Raw genomic sequence first — 19,758 nt, 5'->3', positions numbered from 1 at the left:
TAGTAACTGTCGAAGCGTGACGACTGTAGCGGGAAGGGTATGCGGGGGAGGAGAGAGGAGAGAGGAGAGAGAGCGTTAACTGTCAGTGGCGTAGTCAGAAATTTACGAGCCCGGTTCGACTCGTCCCATCTCAATCGCCTCTGTTCGTCTCACCTGGCCGTATATGAATGCCGGGATTGAGATATTTATGTTGCATGGTGATTTCTTTTGTACTCCACCAAGTTCGCTCAGATGCGAAAACATTTCCGCAACGTTGACTGTACTTACTGCTGTCGAATTGGCGCAAAATGTTAAATATTAGAATGTACGATGGTGACCTAATTTTCAATTAAAATAAAACAATTCATTATGTCACTCATTTGCTACGACAATTGAAAGAACAAAATTCCCCAGAAAATGAGTTTGAATATTTCGAATCATTAACATTTTGTAATATTAATTTAAAAATACAATTCTGATATAATAACTGATTATAGAGGAATAGAAATATATTTTGTAAAATAATTTACTTCTTTTAAAGTATGTTTTTTCTTCTTTTTTCTTTTCACTCTTTTTTTTGCAAATAACTGAAAAATTTGTTTACGGCAGATAATCTTGGAAAAAATTATTTTTAATAATGAATAATTTTTTATTGTAATTTCTGAAAAATATATAATATTTTGTGAAATAATTTACTTCCTGAGCAGATAATCGAACAATTTTTAATAATAAGTTTTATCTTCAAATATATGTATTAATGATCTTTCCATAATGACATACATTAAAATATAAAAGAACTATTAAAACGATTAAGTTCATCATAATGTACTTTAATCAAGGGATTATTATTCTTTTTACGTAATTACATCGTTTGATGAGTTTCTATTGTAATGGTCGATCGCTTAGTTGCAACTTTTGATCGAGGCATATTAGAATATATTTATAACAACGTTATCGAATAAAGTCCTATCAAGATGACGAAATTTGCGAATTATAAATTCGATTTCCGTTTTCAATCAAGTGTTTCCTTGCTGCATTTTATTCGTTAAAATTATTTTGTAAAATGTGCGAACAGTCAGTTCTGTCATTACTTAAATATTTTGAATTTTTTTCAATGAAGTTGAATCCAAATTCAAATATATTATCAATGATTTCGGAATATCAAGTATCATTTGGTTATGTAAAATTTCATAGCACGAAATTTAATTTTTTTGTTTTTAATCGCAGATAATTTTGTAATATTGTGTTATTAATATATTCGCGCTACCAAAATAAAATAACTTCGAAATTCAACAATTTTAGAATCATTCGAAGTTGTCGAAGAATTTAATTTAACTTCATATTGATGAGGATATTCGAATTTGACTTGATTCACATTTTATATGTTTTGCGTATCTATATAATAATTTTTAAATTAGAGTTAAATTGAGAATTTTAATAAAATGAAAAATTGGAAAAATCTAATCTTATGAATATTACAATTGCAAGACGGGAAAAATTGAAGATTGATTCGTAGGTCCAGGGGTGATTGAAACGCAAATATGTCATTGCATTTTAAATATTCGTATCATTTTGATATTCGGACTTTCCGCTGGAATATCTAAATATTTCAACCTGGAATTTACGTAATATTATTATTATTGTTATTATTAATCGTTCTCTTTTCTTGCTTTCTCTCGCATGACGACACGAGCTATCATTTTATTTTTATACGCACAGTTGAAAGTTAACAGTAAAGTTAACTTCTTTTCTCATCGTAAAATTTATGAATGTTATAGTTTTCTTGTATCCAGTACAATAATTATACAGAACGTTTGATAATAAGCATCTTTTATTGAATACAATATTTCTTCTTATTAAAAATTAGATGCGTTTTTTCTACACTTAAGATTTTTAATTTAATGTACATCTTTTGTAGTTTTTAAAAGATATTATAAAGCTTAATGTTAATTTAATTCTATTAAAATTTATTTAAAATTAAACAAGTATGACTTCTTCAATTCATTTGTAATCTTAAAACAAAACTCATCTGTTTTTTATTTTTATTTTTTATCTTGTCTTGAAAATTTTCGTATTGCAATATTAATGTTAAAAAAAAATGATATCAGTTTTATAAGAAATATAAGTATTGTGATTTTCAATGAAGTAAATTCTATTATTCGGCATCTTTGGATGTTTTTCTACCAAACGCATTTATACTAAACACTTATATTCATGGATATAATTTCCATTTTTTAATATTTTTATTATTTATGTTATATTTTTGAGCGAGGTCTATATGCGTGCTCGCTTTTTCCGTTTTAATTACGAATTTTTTAAAAATACAAATCTAGTTTTATATCTAAATTGTCATTGAAATATGCAAGTCATCGAGTAAATCGAGTATCATATTAATTTTTAAAGAAAAACAAATAAGATTAATTATACATATGAATTATACAATATGAAATTAGACATACATTCTAACGTATTGACTGTGTAATATAAAAAGAATGAGACAACACATATGAAAATTCTATTTTTTGCACATAATTAAAAAGCAATTGTAGATGAAATCTGAATTAAATGAAATTAGTTCGGTTCAGCGTCATTTTTTTAAAGAAACATCTTTGCTATGTTAATTTTCTTTGATCTTTGATTAATACAAATAAGATTAAGTAACGAACAAAACGATGAAATGACGACGATAAAATCCAGATTGAAAATAATAAAAGATTATTACATCAAAGTGAATTATCACTCAATTTCAAAGGCAATAAATACAACTGATGGTAATATTTCTCTAACAAGCTAAAACACCTTTAAAAATAGAAGAAAGCAAATATATTTCTTCTTTAATTAAAGCAGATCTAACTTGTAACAGTACTTCTTCACCGCATGACTTGTTAAATAAATAAAACAATCCTGAAGAGGAAGAGTGACGAATGTATTTCGTGGCGACTTTTCATTGACCCGAGTACTAACGGCCATTCCCTGGTCGATGACTAAGCAGAGTTTTTTCGTCTTTCAGAAGTTCAGAGGATCATGGATCCAGCGGCGGCAGCGGGGGAGGAGGCGGCGGAACAGGCGGCGTTTCCGGTGGCGGCAGCGGTGGCGGGAGCACCGGTGCCGGGGTCGGCGGTAGTGGCGGCGGCGGTGAACGAGGAGACAGGGGAAGCGAGAATTTCGACTCACGTGGTTCCCATGGCAGCTTCTACGGTAGCGAGAGGAGCAACCGAGTGGTTGGCACCGGGAGCGGCGTCGTCGGCAGCGGCGGCAGCGGCAGCGGCGGCGTCGGCAGTCATTCGACGGATCCATCGACGGGGGACCCTGGCGGCTACATATCCCGCAGCCGTCCACCACCTACGAGTTCTTATCACGTGACATCGAGCAGGGCGAGGGATCGGCTATACCCGAGGACCGGCCCGTACGTCTCTGGGCCGCCGCCCCCGCCCCACTTAGACCGACATCGTGGAAGTTTGCCGCCGTCGTCCTGGTCGGCATACGAGTCGACGAGTTCGAGGTACGGCGGTGCACCGCCGCCACCTTCGCCCGCCACCAATGACGCTTACCAAGACGAACAAGGTAATCATTCTAATCCAGTAAAAGAATTATTTATCATCATAAAAAACGCGTGTAGCTTTTATATATTTGTTACTCCTTTGTTGAAAATTAAAATGAGAATTGAGCGTTAAGGGAATATTAAAGATAGAAATCGCTCGATGCCGAGTATGTAAAAAATATGGAAATTTAATTGCTACAACCTGTAAATATTTTGTATGAAGAAAAATAACAAATATATATTTCTCTCTTTCTCATATTTACCACGTTACCATTTAATTTTAATCACATTCTTCTTTTGTAGGAGGTGCTGGAGGCGGCGGTGGTAGCGGTAGCATTGGTGCTTTGCGACAACACAAGAAACAGCGAAGAAAATCACGAAGTGGGAGCAGTTCGCCAAGCGGTAGTAGTCGTTCCGGAAGTAGCAGCAGCAGTCGAAGCGGTAGCTCGGGCGGCAGCTCTTCCGGGGGTAGCACGTCGCCCGGTAGCTCTCCGCATCGCACCAGCAACGTAGCCGTCACGGAGGATCGCAGGCCGTTGGCCATCTGCGTTAGAAATCTGCCGGCACGTAGCAGCGATACTTCTCTCAAGGATGGCCTTTTCCACGAGTACAAGAAGCACGGAAAGGTGACGTGGGTGAAGGTCGTCGGTGCAGCCGGCGACAGATATGCCCTAGTCTGTTTTAAGAAACCCGAAGACGTGGAGAAAGCTCTCGAAGTTTCGCAAGATAAGCTATTTTTTGGATGCAAAATTGAAGTAGCTCCTTATCAAGGATATGATGTGGAAGATAATGAGTTTAGGCCATACGAGGCAGAACTCGATGAGTATCATCCGAAAGCAACAAGAACATTGTTTATCGGTAATCTCGAGAAGGACGTTACCGCATCCGAACTCAGGAAGCATTTTGAACCATTCGGCGAAATAATAGTGAGTTCAAATTGTTTTGAAATTGGAATATTTGTTTATGATATTAGTATAGAAATTGAATAAAAAGTAAAATCATCTGAATAAAATTTTAAAATGAGAAAGCCAATTAAAAATAATATCTAAGCCTAATAAACATTAAGACGAACATTCCGTTATATTCGTTTGCAGGAAATTGATATTAAAAAACAAGGCGCCGTGTCAAGTTATGCTTTTTGCCAATATTCGGATATCGGTAGTGTTGTTAAAGCGATGAGATCGATGGATGGCGAACATTTAGGTGCGAATCGAATTAAACTTGGATTCGGAAAGTCGATGCCCACATCCTGCGTTTGGGTTGATGGTATCGGAGGTATTTTATTATATTTTTTATATTTTTTATTATATTTATTATGTACTAGTAAGAAATATTAAAAGCACAGTTATTTATCAAAATACAATAGAACGATGTGCCAGTAGCTTTATTTTATTAAAAGTTAGATAGTAGCATTGAAATTTGCAAAAATGAGATATTAAAAAAGAAAAATTTGCTACAATATCAAAATATGGCATTAAATATTTTTTCTTTTTTTAGATTGCATGTCCGAGAAATATTTAAACATGCAATTTCATCAATTTGGACCGATAACTCAAGTAGTGGTAGATCGTGAGCGTGGTCATGCTCTGGTCTTTTTCGATCAAATAAGTTGCGCTCAAGCTGCCGTAAAAGAAATGCGGGGAGTTGCACTTCGTGGTCGCCGTTTGCAGGTCGATTTTGCCTCAAGGGAATGTCAGGAAACATTTTACGAACATCTCGAGCGTCAAGGAAATGTTAGTGAAAAGCCTTGGGACTCGAGGCCTTCGCCAGCATCTTCATTTGACGTGACGTATGTATACTTTCTTTATAAATCAATTTTATAGCTAAAAAATATCTCGATAAAATATGAAATGTTTATAATATTAATAAAACAAGAAATTTTTTTAATGTATATATTTGACAATCTTTATATTTAACAATCTTTATTTGAAATAATTTCTAATTACTCTAAATTATTTGATATTTTGTTAGATCATACTGATAGTTTATTAATAAAATCGATGCATGCTTATGTATAAGTTCACGAGTTACAATCAAGAACTTATAAAACGATTGCATTCGTGATTCAAAGGATTCCTTCTAGGCGGGAGCGTAGTAGTTTCGATTCGGCAGTGACGGTGTCGAGTTCGAGCAACAGATTTACACGATATGACACGCCCCCGCGATCAAGAACGGCAAATTACTCGCGAACTTCTGGAGGCAGTACCCCTGGTGCGAGTCCAGCTCATCCAACAGCGATGTCACGAAGTAGTAGACGATCCTATCAGGATTCCTACTATGATGGTGATTACGCTGAACCGACGTCGCGACGGTTTCGTAGCTACGACGAGTTTAGTCAAGGCAGCGGTGCAAGTCACGACGATTATCAGAGCAGTGTACTCAGTGACAGCAAACTCAACGATGACGATTGCCCGCCACCATCACGACGTCACACAGTGCAAAGCGTCGTTACGAGTGTCGATCCACCTGCGCCACCGCCACCATTATTACCTCCACCCGACATTCGACATCTTCAAAAGGAGCGCGTCCATTTATTGGAACAACTCGAAGAATGTCACAGTAGCGGCGACGAGATTGGTTTTGTGCCGAAGAAACGCGCTAAACTTGACAGTTCGTCGACAACAATACTTTGTGAAGATGACGAGCCGGAAATCGCGTCGATACTCGTTACCTCGCACTCTAGTAGAAAAAGCATGGATTTTAGGCGCGTTAGTGACAGCAAAGTAGTGGTGCATCATAGCACAAGGAGAGGTAGTTGCGAGGGCAGGGGTCCTGGACCTTGTAAACGTCGTCGGGATGCCACTAGCAGGTAAACCGTGTTAATATTTAAACAAAATAGAAAAAAAGCATTTAAAAATTATCAAAACTAATAAAATAACCGTATTTTTTTATAGGCATCACGAACATCATGATGGATCTCGACCAGGTACTCCTCTTGTTGATGAGCGACCGGAGAATTTAGTACCTAGCGAACCAAGACGATTTAGAGAAAGGAGTCATGAAGGTCCATTGTCGCTGCCTTTACCAAGATTTGCGGCTCAAATGTTGAACAATAACAACAATACAAGCAGTAGTAATAACAATAATGGCAGCAGCACTCGATCGAGCAGTGCCAGCCTCGCCAAAGTTGCTAGTCCGCCATGTGCCAGCTTGTCTACTGCGCCCAGTCCTCGTGCCGCTCCACAACCACCGGCTTCACCGCCTCCCAGACATACCAGCTCGAGTCCAACCAGTTCCGATAGCGAGACAGCGCCACAGTCCCCTAGTCTGGAGGAGAGAATACGCTCTCTGGATGAAAAGTACGAAAAGTGGTCTGGTTCGAGAGCATTGAGTGCTGCTGGCGGTGATGCACTGGCAAAACTTGATGCGAGTGCTTCAGAAAGATTCCGATTTCGGCATAAACTGCTCGATATGGATCTCCATGAAGTGCAACCTTCTGATATAGTGAAATCAGTTCTCGCGAAAAGAAGTGTGTTCGATGAAGACTCTAAACGATTGGAGAACTTCAGTGAAAAATACGAACCGCGGGAATTTACTGGTGTTATTGGCGTTAGTTCTATGATCGGGAGTACCGCTGGTCTTACCACTAGTGGCTGTACTAGCAAAGTTTGTCTGCAGTATCCGTTTCCTAGTCATCCGCCGGTACAGCCGACCAGCGGTATTTCGGTTAGTCAAGTCGGCATTAATACGTCATTGTCTGCAAGTTTGACCGCGACGACGACCTCGATGGCATCGTCGATGTTGAAGACCGATCCGCGGATAGTGCAACATAATTGCATACATCCAACGCCGGCGACACCGATTACACCTGGTACTTCTATCAAGACAGTTAGTCCTGAATTACCACCGGTTTCTCTACCAATCGGTCTCATTAGTGGAACAGCAGCCAGTAGTGGCAACGGTAGTGGTTTAGCCAGTAGTCTTCTAAGCAACAATGGTAGCATAGGTAACATTCACACTCTTGGAGCCTCGACACGGGGATTGAGCATCTCTGCGACTGCATCGCCCACGGTGACTACAGTATCAACAGATGCCTTCTCGACTGCGATAACACTAGCGGTACCTGTTGCGACAACCTTGTCAACGGTAGCAGCAACAACAACGATATCCGTAACAGGCACAGTATCTTCCATGATTACTACCAGTTCGATAGCTCCACCGTCTTCCATAACATCCTCATCCAATTCTTCCTCTTCATCGTCATTATCCACAACTTCCACAGATTTGACTCGTTCTCGTTTAAAGAAAGAAACGAGCGGTAGCAGTCGAGAGAGCAGAGATTCCCGCGACGGAAAGGATGGCAGAGAGTCAAAACATAATAAAGGAAAAGATTGTCAAAGAAGATCACGAAAGGAAGAAGCCGACATTGAAAGAAATCGTAAAGATAAGGATGACAGTTTAAATGTTGTAAGCGATATCGGCAACACAGATAATCATAATAAAGACATTAAAGAAAACAAAGAACTAAGATACGAACGGAAAGAACGAGAAGAGAAAGAAAGGAGAGATAAAGAAGATCGTGATAGACAAGAACGAAGAGATAAGGAAGAGCGTGATCGACAAGAGAAAAAAGAAAAAGAAGAACGTGAAAGACGCGAAAAAGACGAAGAGAGACGAGAAAAAGAAAGACAAGACAAAGAACGGCAGGAAAAAGATAGAAAAGAGCGGGAAGAAAGAGAACGTGAGAGAAAGGAAAGGGAAGAGAATGAACTTAAAGAAAAAGAGAGACGAGAAAAGGAACGTATCGAACGTGAAAGGAGAGAACGAGAGGAGAAAGAACGACAAGAACGGAAAGAACGAGAAGAGCGCGAAAGAAGAGAACGCGAAGAACGTGAAAGAAAAGAACGGGAAATTCGTTTGGAGCGTGAAAAGCAAGAAAAAGAGCGTCTTAAAAAGGAAAGAGAAGAACAAGAAAGAAGAGAAAAAGAAGAACGAGATAGATTAGAACGAGAAAGAAGGAGAGAAGAGAAGGAACGACTTGAACGAGAAAGAAAACGAGAAAGAGAAGAGAAAGAGAGACTAGAACGTGAACGTCGAAAAGAAAAAGAAGAACGAGAAAAAATAGAAAAGGAGAAACGCGAGAAAGAAGAACGAGAGAAACTCGAAAAACTTGAAAAGGAAAAACATGAAAGAGAAAAGCGACGGGAACGCGAAGATCAAGAGAGGCGGGAGAAAGAGAAAGTCGAACGCGAAAAGAGAAGAGATCGTGAAGAAAAGGACAAAGAGAAGAGAGAACGTGACGATAACAGACGGCAGTCGACTGAGAATCATCTACATATTTCTACTCTGCAATCACAGAATCAGGTTATTCCGGCACCGGTACCAATCAAGCGTAGGTGTTCATCGCAAGATTGCCCCACAGACGAAGATGCTAAGCGTGTGAAACTTTCGGATCATCGACGAGACAGCAAAGACCGGTCTAAGCAAAACAGGAGATCCGAAGATCGCAAGCATCGTAATGATTCGCATCGTTCTAGTCGAGAGAGCAGGGAGAGTCGTGACAGTAAGGAAAGTACAACGCAAGATAGCAGAGACGGAACGCATGGCGAATCGACGCGGGAAAACAATTCGAGGGAGAGCGGAAACAAGGAAAAACAAAGAAGTAAAAAGAATCGATCAGAGAAAGAGTCGAGAGAGCGTAGCCCAAGAGTCTCACACGAATCCGATAAAGAATTTCTGTCAAGATTGGAACTTTCCAAAAGAAACGACTCGAGTCCATCGACTGAGCAGTCTTCTGTGGGAACAAATCACAGAGACGCGCAACATCAACAGCAACAGTCTACAGTAAATTCGCATAGCGATGTGGACGATGGTCCTCTCTCTACTCACGAAATACAGGTGGCGAGAAATCCATCAGCCACGGATACAGACAGTGACGAGCCTAAAAAACATTCGATTTTCGATATTGTTGATGACGAACCTGCTTACATTAGCATGTATGATAAAGTGAAAGCCCGTTCAACGAAAAACATGCAAAAATTAGAAGAAGAGAAGCGTCAAGTACGTTTAAAGGATAAATTTTCCCAATTGAAGCAAAGTCGTGCTAGACGAGAGGAAAAGAAGCAATGTACATCTTGGGATGGAGATTCAGTGAGTAGCAAAGCTCTGACTGAGGACGAGGCTACTTCTGAATCGGATTCAACGAGAACAAAGTCTCTCTCGAGAAAGGGCTCGCGATCTCGCATTCATTCAGACACAAGCGAAGAGGAGGAACCATTCAACAATAAGGTCCGGAAACCTGTAAAAACAGAGAGATTCCTCGAGAGCGACGTCGATCTCGGCTTTGCAGATACTGAGGAAAAGCAGAATCCGCTAGAAACCTCAAATGTTATCGTTAACAGCGTGCATACGAATATTAAGGAGGAGCCTCGTACATCTGACGAAGACGAGCGAGTCGCTATTGGTTTCCGTACGAATCATCCCACGATAGTAGTGAATAATCACGAAAGAGATTCACGAAAGAAGTCGCACAAGAAGAAACAGAAACGTCAGAAGAATAGCATCTCGAGCGAAGATAATTTGAAGATCGAACCGAATGTAGAACATAAGAATAAAGCTGATGTCATCACGTCGAATGCAGACTGCCGGCCAAATCACGGCGCGGAATTAACTACTGTCACTGCTGCTACGACCATTGTCACAACAACATTGGAGAACGCGGAGGAGAGAATGCGAGCCGATAAGAAACAACGTAATAAAAAGGAGAAAAGACGTGATCGGAATGGAGAAGATAAAGCTAAAGCAAGACGAAAGAGGCTCAACAGACAAGAGGCGAGAGATTCTCAACGTATGGAGGATATCTTCGGACCTCTGTCGGATGATGTTGACGATGCTCCATCTAACACCTTTTTTAACAGATTTGGTAACATGACGTCGGAGAATAGCGCTTACGCTTCGGATAGCGACGGTGGTCGTAGCTCACTCGACATGGATAGAGTGAGACGTAAAACAGAAAAGAAACGGCGTCATCAGCCGGAAGATGAGAACAGCGTTGATCTAGCTGAAGCCGGGCGAGAAATCGAGGCGAAACTCTTGCGTATACCGAGCTCTCCGAAGACCGCCCCCGCGTGCACGACCGAATCTAATGATCATGATGTCTTTCGATTTACCGATGATAATGATAGCATCGAGCCGTCCACACCTTCGACAGTGCCGGAAAAAGTCAAGGAGAAGAAAAAGAAACGGAAGAAGTCGAAAGAGGAACGTAGTCGAAAGGATTATCATCATCATCACCATCATCATCACCATCATCACGAAAAGAGCAGTGAATTACCTTATTTAGGTGCCGAACCTAGTCCACCGAGAGCGAGCAGTCCACTAGTATCTAAGACAATATCACCCAATTTGTCCACGTCTAGAGAAACATTATTAAGTCCTATACCTAAAGTGACCAATGTATCGACCGTGCCGTCGATCACTTCACCAGTTGTAACTAGTAACATTCAGACTCCTAAGTCGGAAAAGAAGAAGGACAAACTTATACCCGGTTTTGGAATAGAAATAGACGAAACAATTCATGAAAATGCTGTGAAAAGTATCTCAGAACCAGAAGAAAGAGACAACAATTGTCAATCACGAAGTGGTAGAGAGGAACCGGAAGTACCTGTATCAACGACACCACCGACTCAAAATGAGGACAAACCACGAGTGGCAATTTCGCAAGAAGAAACGGAGGATGCCGTTGCTGCGTTGCTCGAAGAAACGTTTGGCGCCTCGACGGAGGACTTCTCTTATGAGGGCGAAGAGGAAGAAACGGAAGCCGACGGGGTTGCTGGGACACCGGCTGAAGCGCCCCAGGAAGACGTTGAAGAGATGCAGCAAGCGGTCGAGAGTCTGAACGCCTCGACGGGAGAAGGCGACGCGGACATGAAACCAGATACTCCACAAAGCGAGCATGATCTTCAAATCGATACGGACACGGAGGAAGATCCAAATTATGAGACGGTCGATCTTACGCAACCTCCAAAGACACCCGATATACCATCGTTCTACAAATCTCCAACGAAGACAGTATCTGTTATGGCGCCTATTTTAACTACGCCTGAGAAGTCAATCGAAGTACGATTACCACCCGCAGTTACGAAACCACAGAGTCCACCACCTTCCGTAATTGCTCATTCTTGGAGTTTGACCGAACATAATAAGGTACGAGAACCCGTGAAACCCCATCAATTAAAAACTAGCGAAGATACTGACGTAACCAGTTCAGAGAGAACAGCACAGGTGCAAAGAACGTCCGTGTCACCGCCACTACCTCAGTATAAACAGCCTATGCTAGTTCCTTGTAGCGTACCGATCAGTGAGGTACCAAAACCACTCTCCGTTCCAAGTTCTCGACCATCACCAATCACAGTGCAACCTCTGTATCAACGGCTCCCTGTATCTCCACAATCTCAAATGGTACCGATGCGTCAAGCTTCTCCTAAAATGCAAAACGTCACGACAGTTTCATCTTCCAATGCAACACCGTTGCCGCCATTAGTCCCGTCAAGAATGCCTCCTTTAGTACCGTCGCAACCATCACCGCGCGTTTCTCAGCCGCTTTCACCTAACGGACAATGGTCACGGAATCCTACGTTAAATCCGCACGTACCCAACGTGGGGAAAAGAAAACCATCACCGCCACCACCTACTAAGATTGCAGTATGTGTGCCTATTCCCGCCCATAGACCGGAAACGCCAGTTCAGCAAATTTATTCGACTGCGGCGACTCAACAGCCTGTAATACAGCATGCCTCTGGAATGGTGGCACCCGCACCTGGCTATCCACGCGGCGGTTTACCGCCATTGACCGTGAATATCCCACCACGGCCTTACATGCCGGTGCCACCATTGGCATCCGGCATACAGGTCAAGAACTCACGCGATGTCTCTGGCAAATCTGTAATTGAGACGCTACTTCCTGTAAATCCGAATGAACCTCAGAGACTAGATGAACCGAAATTATCACCTGCCGTTATACCGGAACCAACCAACAAAGCGTCCACCTCTCCTAAGGTTCCCTCGCCGAATCAACCGCCTACATATATACCTGAAACAGCGAAAATAGAAATTAACGCTAGCACATCCAGCCCAGTATTTGGCAAATCTTACATCACGGACAGTTACACAATGTCACCTAGAACGCAGAAGCAAATTTCCGTACCCATTACAACAGATAGCAATCTGCTATCACCAAGACAAAAACAAGAAGTGTCGAATCTTCAACTTCTAACTACGCACGTACCTCGCTCTTCTACGCCAAGTCCTGTGATCGTAGCTCACGGTCATCTACTTCACAAATCTGTGCATTCTCTAGGCCCACAAACAATCTCTTCTTCGAATCAACCATTGATAAAAACGGTGGTACCTATAATTCCCCAACAAGTAATACCGAACACGACATCATCGATGCTCAGCGATAAGTGCGTCATTCCACAAACACCCGTTGTTTGTCAAAGGCAGTCACCTATCTCTCAAAGTCAAGTAGTCAAGTCTCACGTACCTTTAGTATCTACAGTGCCACAGACGATCATAACCAGAGTGGTACCATCCACTGTATCTTCTATGTCAACTCCACCGAATGAGCAAACCACACCGGAATGTTTAGAACCACATATAATCCAAGAACAACAATTAGAATTGGATGCCGAAGCGCAAATTAACCAAACTGCTCAACCGATGCAACTTACACCTCCTATACAATCTACACCGATTGATGAGATAAAGAAGGAACCAGTCGATATCGAACAGGAAGAAACGATGGAAGAAACTACGTATAACGTAACTGAATCTGAGATGCCTTTGAATCCACTATGTATAAAAGAAGAAGATGTGAAACAGGAAAAACAAGAAGTGATTAATACGGAGATCGCACCATGCATTCCTAAAGTCGAACCTGTCGATACGATTGTACCGAAACTTGAAACGGAAATGCCTGTAAAACTGGAACCTACAAATGAAATTAAAGAGGAGGAAGCTGTAAAGGAAACTGATGAAGCAGAATTAGATAAAGAACCAGGAGAGGATCTATTGAAAGAACCAAGCACGGATCCTCTCGCTATTGATTCCAAGGAAGATCCAATCGATAGCAAGGAAGATAGCGATTATTGGTCCGCAAAAGAGGTGAATATCGAAAGCGTTATAAAGAAAGTTGACGCTTTATGCGATGGTGAAGGTAACGACGGTGATGACGAAGCGCAACAGGGCAACGAAAGCATGAATAGTGATTCGCATGACACCAGCAAGCAAGAGTCGGATTGGTTCGACGCCGAGTCGACGGAGAGTGAGAGTAAAAAGAACTTTGTCTCGGCTGACGATCAAGATGAAAGTGTTGAAACATGCGAAAACGAGTGTACGAGGAGTCGTCGTGGCAGAACGAAGAGTAGGCGCGGTAGTCGCGGCGGAGTTACCACCAGGCGAGGTGGAAGAACTGCAAGCGCTGTCTCTCATCGGCGAGGTGGTAGAAGTTCCAGAGGTAGCAAACATCACGTTGAAAAGAATAAGTTGCCAGCCGATGTTTATGAATTCCACGATGACAGCGAAGAGGACAACGCAGGTCGTCCGCGACTTATTCTCACTATTAAATCTCCCGGGCCGAACGTAACGGGACCGAATGCGCAACCGGTGACACCCGTGGCCGCAGTCAAGGAGGTGCCGCCGGAGGAGTTTGTTTCTCCCGCCGCCAACACGAGGAAATCTAAAAGATTGGCTGAAAGAGACGGTAGCCGCAATACAGTTGACGATGTTATCGAGGATGTTGTCCGCGGATCACCCACGAATAAAGGATTAATCAGCGGTAATGCTGGAAATGTGCATGCTACTAGGCGAAGCACTAGACACAACAATGTTCCGCGTAGTACAGCGCAGCAATCCATCGTGCCACTGACAGAACTTCGCAAATCACCGAGGGGAAGTCGTAAAGCAGCGAGGCGAATATCGGAGAATAATGACGACAGTGGAGAGGAGAAGGTGAAGGAAGTAACAGCAGCGCCGCAAGAGACTCCGATCAAGGAAGAGCCGAAATTGATTCAGCCGGAAAGTCCGAAAGTAGAAGAACCGATTCAAACTGTTACACCAGCATCGTTAAAGACGGTATCACACGAGCCAATGACATTGATCGATCCAGTTACAGGAATGTTGATACCGATGAGAGAATCCGAGGAGGGCCAGTACATTCCGGTGTCTACATCGTCTGGTCAGACGCAAACTATCAATAGAACACTTGTCGAATCTCGAAGCAACGTATTACCTGGCGCGATTCCGACGAACGAAGCACCACGAACGAAACTTGTTTCCGAGGGTTCTGTCTTAGTACCAGCAGAGCCGAAGAAAGAAGCTGTTATAGAACACGCATCTTGTCAGCCGATACCAACTCAACAACAAATCCAACCTCAAACTAGCGTAATTACGAAACCACAATCGCCGGTGGTACAAGTCACCTCGATTACAATTGCACAATCTTCGACAACAGGCACGACTATCATGACTACCGTGACTGCGACGATCGCATCAACTACGATGACGCAACCGATATCCACCTCGTCTTCGCAAACGAAACCTACGAGTCTCAAGGCGCACGTGTTGAACGCCAGCAAGCTAGTAACATCAGCTCAACAGCAAGTTATCACAAAACCCGTAGTTCCAAGTCTACCTAATCAAACGATAGTACAGAACATCGTCAAGCCACCCGCGCAAGCAGTACAAGGTCTCAATTTGCAAATACCACCAGGTAGAGTCGTATCGCCCAGCTTGAGTCCACGTGCGAAACAGGCGCCATTGACTCCAACGAATGGAAAGCAAGGTCAACCAATGTCTCCTGTGCTCAACAATACCGGGGTACCGCCTAATCCCAAGCAACATCTTCTCCAAGCCGCTAAGCAACAAACATCGACGATAGTGAACATACCACAAAAACTGCCGATGAATATACATCCTGCCAGTGTAAACGTTAGTACTCCGACACCATCAAGAATCCATCAACCGCAGCCTACCGCTCTAAAGGGTATCAATGGACAATCCCATCCGCTCAATCCGAAAACACACTTGCTACAGGCTGTGGTTCCACCGATTGGAACAGTAGCGAGTTCACCTACGCAACCACATCTCGTTAATCCTCAGATCTCAACTGTTGTGAACAGTGTCCGACCACCGAAAACTCCTGTATGTAAATTTTTGTAATCGAAGAAATACTTAAGACATTTTAAACTCGAAATATAGGTTAAAAATTTTAAATCAGTCCTGATTAATATTTGGAAACTCATTTCAGACCACTGGACCAATGGAACCGCAAAAGGTGGAAGTGCCAATGTCTGGTTGTATTATGGTACCGACTGCGAGTCCGCAAAGTCGTAATGTGCCGATGCCGACGTACGAGCCTCCACTGGTAAGTATTGTATTTCAATTTTCTTCACCAATTTTATTCACGTGTGTTTAAAAATCTTGCACTCGAGATAAAAATAATAAGATTACTCCAGAATACGTTAAAACGGTGTTAAACTAACTCTGTTTGGTTTTGGTTAGCATGGAAGTACGGGTGCTACTCCACCAGGGGGTCAGTATGGTCTTGTCCCCCCGCATCGTTCCCAGAGTCCTCCATTGCCTCCACCTGCCCATCATCATGCTAATACTTCACAGGTACTTACTTTCTAATATTCTTTTAATGAAACACTTGTGCAACTTCCGTGAAAAATCAAGCAAGGCTTTCTTTTATTGATTATTTTGGCAGATTGCATGAAGTTTTAAGAAATGTTATTGCGTATTTATTAAATGAATTGGTGTAAAAATATTTTGATTTAAATAATTATGGAAATAATTCTATTACAGAGTGAAGTCGTCAACCATTACGGAGGACTAGTTCGTGACCACTACTTGCATTCTCAAATGTTCCAATATCAATATCTTCGCGCACAACAGGAAGCGTTAACGGCTCCTCGCATAACTTATCACATTCCAGGAACAAGATCTCCGCACGTACCTTTAGATCCAAAACTCGAACCTGGTATAGAGGACAGTCACAGTCCTCCTTTAGAACTGAGACGAGGCACAAGAACGCCTCAGGATCGTACTACCGACAGTCCGCAAATTGCTCATTTATACGGGGGAATGAGACCGTTACCACCCCCTCCATCACAATACACGGGAAGTAATCCATCGTTATCTGGCGCATCGGCTAGCGCTAGAGCGGGTTATGGGTACGAACCACCACCTGCTCATTTGCGTTCTCAATATCCTGTGGCTGGCAGCGAGGCTCCACCTGAAATAGGTAGAGCTCCTACACCGGATAGATGTAGGAAACATCAGGTCGTCACTCCGCCGCTTTACGCGTCTCAGGTGCCACCGCAAGCGGATTCATTTCAAATGCTACTCCAACGTCATCCGGTTATGTGGCAAGGTTTATTAGCTCTCAAGAACGATCAAGCAGCGGTACAGATGCACTTTGTCTTTGGCAATCCCAGAGTAGCCAGAGATAGTCTTCCATGTAACAGCGATGGCTCTACACCGCCGTTGAGAATAGCACAAAGGATGAGATTGGAGCAAACTCAAGTCGAGGGCGTAGCAAGAAAAATGCAGGTATGTGTTACAATCTCTTTACTAGATTATAGTACTAGAATTATACAATGTTATAAATCCTAAATTTATTCGTATTTAAAAATAATTTGTGTATTTTAACATTTTGTATAAATAAATTTTTTGTAAATAGTAAAAGATGATCTTTATTACAAATAAATTTTAAATAAGATAAACTAATTTTTAATGTCATTTAATATCTTCCAGACTGAAGATGAACATTGTATGTTATTGGCACTACCTTGCGGTCGTGATGAAGTAGATGTATTGCAACAAAGTAAAAATCTTCAAGCAGGATTCATTATGTATCTTCAACAAAAGCAAGCTGCTGGAATTGTAAATATTGCTGCACCTGGGTCGCAACAGGTATGAAAATTTGTGTGTGTGTGTGTGTGTGTGTGTGTGTGTGTGTGTGTGTGTGTGTGTGTGTGTGTGTGTGTGTGTGTATTTCACATGATGAAAATTTTATTATCTATAATTATTATTACAAAATTCAAGTCTTTTATCAAGTTTAAAAGTTTTATTATATCAGTTATTTTGTTTTCTACGTATTGTTTTGTCTTTTAATTATTTGTTTGGTTTTAATGACAGTGCGCGATCAAAATTTAATATTACAAATTAATTTATTATTTTAGGCGGCATATGTAGTTCACATTTTCCCATCTTGTGATTTCGCACATGAAACTTTGGCAAGAATAGCACCGGACCTACATCACCGAGTTGCAAAAATTGCTCATTTATTAATTGTCATCGCCACAGTTTGAGGCCAATCAGCGATCTACTGGATTATAATCTGACTATATCTCTCGCCTTCGCGCATCGCAGGACGCTTCGCACGTGGTATGAAGCCTGGAGTGTCCGTCTGACACATATTGTTGTGCGAGACAGAGAGATGCATTCAAGAGGAAGAACTCCTTGTTAGGAGTTGTATCAGTGACAATCAAATGGAACCCGGCGGTAAGCCGATCTTTAGATCGTAGGCCTAAAAAGCGAGGCACGAGGTTGTGCAGTGAAGCGAGGTTAGCACCTGGTTATCATTGTGCATGCCTTTCTTCGATGAATTTCGCGCGGGCAAGCTCGTTTCGTTCTCTTGTCCCTTTTTTCCTTCTCTTTTCCTTCGAACAGCTTGTGACTCGCGTTAATCATTGACAACGTTTGTGGGATCGACCGACATCACTCTTGGTCTTTCTGACAAGCGAGTCAGGCACAACCCCAGCCCTCAAGACAAGACCTTCGATTCGTCACGCGACGCCCGCTTACTTACGCTCGTCCTTCCCGTAGAGGGAACAATAATAATTCGTTGCTCTAGATGGACAAGTGGACTGCGAAGCATAATAACGAATAGGAGAACCTTAACATACACTCGTCACTATTACACATGAATTATTTTAAGCGAGGTCTAGGCATTAATGATAAACTGTGTAAATTATATAAGCGAGCCACCGAGGGCATAACTACTGTGATTTTAAGTATTTAACGATAATATAATTGCGTATAAAGGAGAAAAGAAGAAGGTGACAAAAAGTAAAAACATATAAGGGGATGCCCGACTAATGGTCCGCGCGGTATGTGATGTGTTTTTGTATAATACTGCTCTATATAAATAATTATGTATTATATTATTGTAATTGATAGTTTGCTGCTGCCCGTTGCTGCTGCCGCCGTCGGTCGTGTCGTTAGAATGTAAATTACAATGTTAGACATCTAGCACAGAGAAACGAGAAAAGTTGGGCTACCCCGAGTAGGATTTCCGATCTATTTGTAGATCTATCCATTTGCGTATGTATCATAATTACTCGAAGCAGGATGCGAATTTGTGAATTATTATTATTACTCTTAGCATACTCTCTTAGCGTCATACGTCTTATAAAAAGATTTTTAACGTTACTACTTATTCTTTATCATTATGATTATTATGATTACTATTATCACCAGTGTTTCCAGTGTTGCCAGTGTCGGTAATTCTAATACACACACTCACACATATATAAATATATACATACACGTACATAAAGAAATGGAAAATTGGGAGGGAGGGGGGATACATAACGAATAAAATAAACGATGAATCGATCTTCTCATTTATGAGAATCTTATTTCACGTTTAATTTATTTCTATAAATGGCTCTGGTAATACTGATCATTACCCATTCTTATTACTGTTATTATTATTATAATTATTAATATTATTATTATTATTAAAAGTACTATATTATACCACTCTGCTATTACTATTATTACCACTATACTATTACCACTACTACTACTTACTACTACTACTACTACTATTCTATCACTACTATTACCGCTGCTATTAATTATTATTAACGTTATTACAGCAGACTAGCTAGGGCATACCAATCTGCACATTTAAGGACGAATGGGGCTTATTTGTCATACTGAGAGAAATAGTATGACCGATCTCATTGACCACTGACGCCCCATACACACTTCCATCCTATAAGAGGTAGATATACCCGAGCAGAACGAACAACGAACGAGCAACGAATGCGAGTAGAACATTAACGGTGTTCAATTCACGATCGTTGTTCGTTCGTTTCATTGTTCGTTTGCACGTGCAGTGTACACCTATCTTTACATCCCATCCCTCGATTCCGTCGTACGACGACTCATAGACTCTTTAGCATTCGTGTCCAAGATAATAAATGCGCTTATGTGTATAGACCAGA

At 41.5% G+C, this 19,758-nt stretch overlaps 1 protein-coding gene across 1 annotated transcript; it reads left to right on the top strand.

Annotated features, from left to right (window-relative positions):
- The first annotated feature begins 5,757 nt into the window (after positions 1 to 5,757).
- On the top strand, positions 5,758 to 17,832 carry LOC105623309 (protein split ends). The gene is made up of 8 exons (XM_012204710.1): positions 5,758 to 6,329; positions 6,415 to 12,606; positions 12,673 to 15,661; positions 15,768 to 15,884; positions 16,022 to 16,143; positions 16,321 to 17,071; positions 17,276 to 17,434; positions 17,704 to 17,832. The coding sequence occupies exons 1-8, from the start codon at positions 5,758 to 5,760 to the stop codon at positions 17,830 to 17,832; spliced, it is 11,031 nt and encodes a 3,676-aa protein (XP_012060100.1).
- Positions 17,833 to 19,758: the final 1,926 nt, after the last annotated feature.

Source organism: Atta cephalotes (genome assembly GCF_000143395.1).
Source record: "Atta cephalotes unplaced genomic scaffold scaffold00002, whole genome shotgun sequence".
Classification (NCBI taxonomy): domain Eukaryota; kingdom Metazoa; phylum Arthropoda; class Insecta; order Hymenoptera; family Formicidae; genus Atta; species Atta cephalotes.
This window is presented reverse-complemented; position numbering and strand designations above follow the sequence as displayed.

What these genes read in the sequence shown, in the direction of transcription:
- LOC105623309 (XM_012204710.1), top strand. Translation starts at nt 5,758, where the DNA reads ATGTCACGAAGTAGTAGACGATCCTATCAGGATTCCTACTATGATGGT. An exon ending in TCCGACCACCGAAAACTCCT is followed by an intron (nt 15,662 to 15,767) that starts GTATGTAAATTT and finishes AACTCATTTCAG; the next exon opens with ACCACTGGACCAATGGAACC. An exon ending in CTGCACCTGGGTCGCAACAG is followed by an intron (nt 17,435 to 17,703) that starts GTATGAAAATTT and finishes TTATTATTTTAG; the next exon opens with GCGGCATATGTAGTTCACAT.